This window comes from Psammomys obesus, unplaced genomic scaffold (genome assembly GCF_907164565.1).
Source record: "Psammomys obesus unplaced genomic scaffold, mPsaObe1.curated_primary_1811, whole genome shotgun sequence".
Taxonomy (NCBI): Eukaryota; Metazoa; Chordata; class Mammalia; order Rodentia; family Muridae; genus Psammomys; species Psammomys obesus.
Genome location: NW_026585504.1, coordinates 66,827,811 through 66,835,449, shown reverse-complemented (window position 1 = coordinate 66,835,449; position 7,639 = coordinate 66,827,811). Strand labels below are relative to the sequence as shown.

Here is a 7,639-nt window from a genome sequence, read left to right as displayed (position 1 = left end):
TGTGTGTGTGTGTGTGTGTGTGTGTGTGTGTGTGTGTGTGTGTGTGTTTATAAGGGACACGGTGTGCATAGCTCAGCACCTTATCCAAGACCCTGGTCTCAATCCCCAGTAATATAGAACAAAAAAGAGAAGGAAAAGATTTCTTCACTATGCCATATTCTGTTACCTAAGTCTAATTCATATATATTATAATTTAGGAATAAATTCCGTAAGAAAGAAAGAAAGAAAATTGCTATCGATGTACATTTCATTCTGAGGTCTCTGGCCAAAACAGTTAAATCATCATGACAGCCCATAGTAGATATGTGGAAGAGAAAGCTAGTGGTTATCTGTGTGCGTGTGTGTGTGTGCGCGCGCGCGCGCACGTACATGTACGCGCACACGTACATGTACGCGCACACTTGTATTTTTACCCCCAAAATATATATTAACTCTAATCCCATTATTTATTAAAGAAAAACTATGATTTTCAGCATACCCTTTATTGCTAAAAGAAACCGTAGATTTTAATAATTAGTTCAATTCAATCAATATACTTTTTCAGTATTTTGGGCATTGTTTTTTGTTTGTTTGTTTTGTTTTGTTTTTCCTTAAGATTTATTTATTGTGTATACAGTGTTCTGCCTGTATACCAGAAGAGGGCACCAAATCTTACTATAGATGGTTGTGACTCACCATGTAGTTGCTGGGAATTGAACTCAGGACCTTTGGAAGAACAGCTGGTGCTCTTAATCTCTGAGCCATTTCTCCAACCTTGGGTATTGTTTTTAAAATAACAGACACTAAAAAGGTACCTCTTGACCACAGGTTGCCTTTAAGGACCATTTAATGGCACAAACTGCCAGTGCTGGCCCACTGGATTTTATTTCACTTGATTAGTAAGGTGTCTCTGCCCTGTGTGGGTCAGTAGAATACTGACCCTTCCTGGGTTTGAAGGGTGGGGCAGTGTGTACGTAACTGCACAGGGTGTGGGCAAGGTGGGCTTGTTGGTGGCTCCCTGGAGTGCTTGTCTCAAAAAGAAGCAGGTTGGGAGCTGACAGTGTGTTTGCATCAAGGTTCGTTATCCCTTTAGCACCTGAACTAGAAAGGGGCCCTACTAATTTAGAAGTATTTTCAGTTGTAGCTTGGTAGGGACTGGAGAGCTGGCTCAGTGCTGAAGAGCTCTGACTGACCTTCCGAAGACAGTGTGGTTCTCAGCATCCACATCAGGCTGCTCACAACTGCCTGAGTAACTCCAACTCTGGGGATCCAATACCCACACACTTGAAGATAAAAGGGTCTCTGACACCTTCAGACACTACTTTCTTGTTTTTGTTTTTTTTTTTTTTTTTTCAGTACGCCAAATGAGAAACTGTTGGGACGTTTGGTAAAGGAAAAGGTAGGATTCACACGTGTTGGTTTGTTTTTGTTTTTAATCTGAAATGTCCCTTAGAAAGGCAGCAGTAACAGAATATTCGTTATCTTTCATTGTTAGTAAAGGGAACTGTACTTTGTTCTTAGAAAAAGAAAAAAAGTATTGAGGCATATTCTGACCAACTGTCTGAATTCAGTGTGTGACATTTGTGCAGTCACGCTGAAGTCCCTCTCTCTGAAGGGTACTTCAGATTTGTAGATTAGTGAGGAAAGGCCTCTGAGCTATAGAAAGTCTTGCCTGTGCTTGTTGCTCTTATTTCTAAAACTAAAACTAAAACCAAAGTAGGCAAAAGCTTCTCTTAGTTGTATTCTTATTAAAAAGAGCAGTAATTTGATGAAGTTTAGAAAGCCCTTGAGCTCCCCCTGCTGGACGCTCTTGACGAGGTGAGGCTTTCTGGGACCCTGCAGTGTTGGCAGTGGACCCTGAGCATGCTGTGTCAGCACTCTTTGACGCTATTGACATTCTCTGTCATCGGCAGCTTTAACAAAAGGGTGTGTAGTCAAGGAAGAGCTAAAGTGCAGTCGCTTTCTAATAAGCCTGTGAGGTAGTACAAAGAATGTAAAACATTCTAACAGTTTTTACTTGAGTTGTTTCCATTTGAAGAACTTGACCCAATTTTATGTATATATCAAAATAAAAACCTAAATTATTAGGAAGGTTTTATGTTAATATAGTGATTGGTATTATAAAATGTCCGCAAAGTATTGTATAGATTTAACATAGGTTTTTTTCTTTTTAATAGTATGATACAGACTTTTATGTTCTTGATAAATATCCATTGGCTGTCAGACCTTTCTACACCATGCCCGACCCAAGAAATCCTGTGAGTAATTTCATCTTAAATCACCTATTTGTGGGGAAGAAAAAAACTTTCTAGTAACCACACTTGAATGTTGTAGCAAATTAGTCCTGAGAACCTAAGTTAAAATTCTAGGCCATTTTTTTTCTAAAGATATGTTGAGTTGGGGGCTGTGAATGCTAAATAGTACTAGATACGTGTAGGGAGATTCTATTGTTGACTTTGAGTTGGGAATGTGCTTTATTATTTTTACACTAAGGTGGTAAATTGTGGAGTTTTTCTTTTTTATAATTTTTAATTTTATTTTATATGCATTGGTGTGATGGTGTCAGATACCCTAGAACTTGGAGTTATAAACAGTTGTGAGCTGGCCTTTGGGTGCTGGGACTTGAACCCAAGTCCTGTGGAAGAGCAGCCAATACTCTTAACAGCTGAGCCATTTCTCCAGCCTGTAAAGTGTGTTTTCATTTGATTGATTTGAAGAAAACCAAAATTTATATTTTATTTTAGGAGTTAATAATCTAGATGTGTTACAGCTTTTTGATTTGCAATAGTTCCTAGCATTAGTAGTCAGAAATCATCTGGTGGGCTTGGGGTTTGTTTCTGTTTATTATTTTTATTTATTTTTGTTTGTTTGTTTGTTTTGTTTTGAATGCAAGGTCTTACCGTGTATCTCTACTTGTCCTGGAACTTGCTATGTAGACCAGGCCAACCTAGAACACAGATATCTGCCTGCCTCTGCCTCCTCAAGTGTACACCACCAATAGCAGACTGGATGGCTTTTTGAAACAGATTGCTGAGTCCTGTCCTTAGTGTTTTTAGTCATTGTCTGGGGCAGGGTTTAAAGGTTAGCAATTATTAAACTGAGAGCATCACGTGCCTGATAGGCAACAAGGTTAAGCGTAGGCCAATTCAGTCTCAGCTTAACTTTTCTTGAAAGAGCTTTCTTAAATAGACTAAATATCTATTGGTAATTTGCATTCAGAACTGACCAAAATTCTTGTCTTGTTAAAAAAATTTTTCAGGCAATAAAGTAAAATAAAAACAAGCACCACTGCTTTAGATGAGGTGTTCTGGTTATTGGGAGGAGTGGTAGGAGAATGGAAATCTAAACAGAAAACAAAGAACTCTTGCCCTCAGCAGTTCTGCCACAGAGAAAAAACTATGTTGAAGCGTTGTCACTAACTCTGGAAAAACAACATGGCCTTTTTTCCTCTCCACGTTTATCGTGGGAAAAAGTGTGATCATGTAGTACGTGGAGAATGGTGGCGGTTCACTCATTCTTATTCTGCAGAAGCAGTCTAACTCCTATGACATGTTCATGAGAGGGGAAGAAATACTGTCTGGAGCACAAAGAATACATGATCCTCAGTTGCTAACAGAGAGAGCTTTACACCATGGAATCGGTAAGGAGTTTAAATATTTAAACAGTGTATATTTAAAAATAGCACATTGTAAACAACCTTTTAAAGATGTCTCCTGAGTCTTTCCCCCAATATCATAATTTTAGTAATAGCTGTTTTATAATAGGTAATAAATCATGTTTTCTTTTTGTAGATTTGGAGAAAATCAAAGCTTACATTGATTCCTTCCGCTTTGGAGCCCCTCCTCATGCTGGTGGAGGCATTGGTAATACTGCTCTTGCTTAGGCTTAATTTTCTAAACCCAAGTGAAAGACATTTAAGCGCTGTAAAAGGAGCCAGGAAAGACGGCTCAGTGATTAAGAGAACTTGTTCTCACAGAGGACCTGAGTTCACTTCCCAACACCTACATAGCAGCTCACAACACAACCATTTATAACTCCAGTTTCAAGGGTCTTGAAGCCTCCTGGCCTGAGCACATTCCTGCACACAGTACTGCACATAAGCTCACGTGTTCACACACACACACACGTAAATAAAAACAAATAAATAAACTGTAAAGGTCATAGAACAGTGGTTTTTTTAAAAGATTTGTTTATTTATTATTTATACAGTACTCTTCCTGCATGTAGACCTACACAACAGAAGAGGGCACCAGATCTCACTACAGATGGTTGTGAGCCACCATGTGGTTGCTGGGAGTTGAACTCAGGACCTCTGGAAGAGCAGACAATGCTCTTAACCCCTGAGCCATCTCTCCAGCCCCCAGAACAGTGTTTGTTTTTTTGTTTCCCAGTGATTAGAACAAAATTGATATTTACATGTTATTTAACTCCATATAAAAACATTAATCCAAAATGGACCCAAGGCCTAAATGACACTATAAAACTCTCAGAAGAAAACACAGCAAAGGCATCAGGACATTGGAGTTGACCGTGGTTTTTTAGATACAGAACCTGTGGCACACAGAACAAGGTTGAACTTAGGAAAAATTTTAAACTTTATGCATCAAAAATATAGTTATCTGCCTAGTATATACAAGGCTGGGTTTGGCTCCCCGCTCTTAGAAGATTGAAAAGACAGTTAGAATGTATAGTTCAATGCTTGTCTTGTCAGCACAGTCCATGGATTTGATTCCTAGCACCGATAATGGGGGAAGAGGCCAAGGAGGGAAAGAAAGTAAAATGGTGCTGGAGAGATGGCTGAGGTTGAGGGTACTCACTACTCTTTCAGACAACTGGAATTGAGTTCCTAGCACCCAAATCAGCAGTCTCAAAATCATCGGAAACGTTGGCTTCAAGGGATCGGATGCCTCTGCAGGCGCCTGAACACATCTGTATATCCACAGAACGTGATTATAAAAGCACAGTTTTAAGATAAGATAAGAGTAAAAGGTGGCCCACATAATGGGGACAGATATTTACAGGTTGCATATTTGATAAGAAACTCAAGTTTAAGGGCAAAGGGCCCGGATGGAGTACTGTCCAAGAGAGAGTGCATGAGAGGTGCTCAGCAGCACCGGTCACGGCAAGATGCACCTCCCAGGGTTAGGGAGGCTGTTACTTTAAGCTGTGTTAACAGAGGGTCAGTGTGTCCACTGGGGTTTCTAAACAAGATAAGGATTCATCTGGGTCCAACAGTCTGCTTCTGTCTTTGTACTGTAAAGAAAGAATTACCATGTGGTCCGGGAGTTTAATTCTCTGCATGTACCCAAAAGAATTGGAAATAGCACATGAAAGAAATAGCCATGACTATATCTTTGTAGCTGCAGCCAGGTATCCATCATGGGTAAATGAGCCAGCACACTGTGGGACTGCTTAAGGATCCCCTGTCTGATATGTTCAGGATCAGAAATAGTTCAGATTTTGCATTTTCTTGAATTTTGGAATAATTTTATAGACTTTGCCATTGAGAATCCATGAGTGCTGCTTGATTCTCCCAAATTTTCAGATTTTAGAATATTTTGGGTTTCTGGAACAAGATGTTTAACTTATATGCCAATCAGTCTTTAAAAAACAAGAAAGAAAGAAATTTTGAGTCAACAACAGCATAGATGAACTCTGAACACAATATATGAATAAATAGGCCAGTTGCAGAAGGGCAAAATCTGTACGATTCTACTTTGCTGGTATCTTAGAGTTGTTAGGGTTAGAAGCAGAGAATAGATTGGTGAATGCCTGTGTCTGGAGGAGGAGGAAAAAATATTTAATAGGTATTGTTTCAGTTTAGTAAAATAAAACAATATGATCCAGCAAAAAGCTATTAGAACTGGTAACTGAAAGGTTTTCAGGAAGGGATTAACTGTCATTTTCTTGTCCACAGGACTGGAAAGGGTGACGATGCTGTTTTTGGGATTGCATAATGTCCGTCAGACCTCAATGTTTCCTCGTGACCCCAAACGACTCACACCTTAAAGCCACACTTTTTATTCTCTCCAGTGACTTGCTGCTGATCAGGTTGTACCTGAGGTACTTAAGGTACTCAGCAGAATAAATGTCTTACTAAAGTGCCACGATTATTTTTTGAGTAGTTAATTGCAAATTAGTTTAAGAAAAAGCATTTTAGAACTTGAGATATGCTTCAATAGGAAAGAACATTTTAATGAGAAATTTCTATAGTTGAAATTCAGTTTCTCTCTATAGGAAATGTTAAAGAGAATTTAAACAGCTTAAGTTTGTATAATTTTTTTATATATACTATGGTGGCCACGGTACTAATAGCCTAAATTTTTAGTATTTTAACTTTTAACTCTTGACATTGAGGAAAATAATGGAGAAATTACCATTCTTTAGCATTTATAACGTTGGAATGTTGCAGAAAATTAGAGTATGAGTTCTTTAAAGTTACCTTCAGAAATCATGTGAAGCAGCTGAGAACACTGGCTAGAAACAGTACCACTGAAACATTGTTACAAGTTTTGAGGCTGAAATTCAATAAAAATGTAAAGCTAATGATAGTTTTGTGTGACGTTTTGGAAATCTGATTCTCTAACTGGTTGTTGGCATAAATATGTTGCTTTATAAGTATTAGACATGGAAAGTGACACAGAGCTGAGAGTGCGTGGGAGCACGTGTGCAGTTCCAGCACTGTGACTTGAGGCTCGGCAGTTCAAGGTCGCCCTGTCTCAGAAGAATCTACAGAAACATGCATATGCACATGTCTTAGTATATGTTGGTGCCGTTGAGAGGGAGCTCACAAAGAAGCCTTGGCAGACAGTGCAAACTGGTCTGCAGTGCTCACTGCACCCTTGGGCACAGCTGACGCAGAACAGCTGGGTGGTGGGGCAGGGGCTGCGGGTCAACATGGTCTCACCCTGTCTGTGCTAGTGGCTCTGACGGCCCAGTGACTTGTCTGCCAACAGCAGGAGCTGATGCTCTGCTGAACTGGAGCACCGTCCTTAGAGACAGACGTCCACCTGGAGAGGGGCAGCCGTGTACTGCAACCTTGACACAGCACATAGGCAGTTACACGTTCTCTCCTGCCTGTAAAGCTTGTTCTAGAGACGGTATCTGAGGGCTGATAAACTTGATACACCAACAAGGAATCCTGTGTTACAGTTTAAGCTTTTTCCACTTTACCACAAAGCAAAGACATGATACCTTGGGATCTACAGCTCAGGAGCCGACTTGGAGCTAAACTCCTCTAGGTGCTTTGTCGATCTTGACCAAGAGTGAAGCCAAAGCTTTAGGCCCTCCAAGCCAGCAGCTTGGCTACTCTGACTGGAATACAGACAAATATTTAATCCCAGGAGACAGGCAAGCAGACCTTTGAGTTCCAGGCCAGCCTGGTATAGAGAAAGTTTCTGGTGAAGGAAAGTTTCCAGGTGAGGTGACACACACCTTTAATCCCAACACCTAGTAGACAGGCATGCACGTCTATGAGCTCTGTTCAGTCAGTTGAGTTGAGTGAGTTGAGAGGCAGTGGAATGGAGTTGAGTTTGTGGCAGTTCAATTTGTGGGTTCTAAAGAGAACAGGCTAGACACAGGAGGAGACAACCAGCAAGAGACTGAGGAGCCAGATTAGAACAGATTGATACAGTTATCTTGAGGCCAACCACAATTCCGT

The 7,639-nt window shown here is 40.2% G+C and overlaps 1 protein-coding gene across 3 annotated transcripts in view; it reads left to right on the top strand.

Annotated features, from left to right (window-relative positions):
* Nucleotides 1-6,530, top strand: part of Dars1 (aspartyl-tRNA synthetase 1) — a 51,553-nt gene extending 45,023 nt beyond the window's left edge. For 2 of the 3 annotated variants that reach the window (XM_055602261.1, XM_055602277.1), the window contains exons 12-16: nt 1,336-1,378; nt 2,157-2,237; nt 3,508-3,619; nt 3,771-3,842; nt 5,897-6,530. In XM_055602261.1, the coding sequence (XP_055458236.1) occupies nt 1,336-1,378; nt 2,157-2,237; nt 3,508-3,619; nt 3,771-3,842; nt 5,897-5,988 (400 nt within the window). In that variant the 3' untranslated portion in view covers nt 5,989-6,530. The remainder of the gene's footprint in view (nt 1-1,335; nt 1,379-2,156; nt 2,238-3,507; nt 3,620-3,770; nt 3,843-5,896) is intronic. The other variant, XM_055602269.1, reaches the window with a different exon arrangement.
* Nucleotides 6,531-7,639: the final 1,109 nt, after the last annotated feature.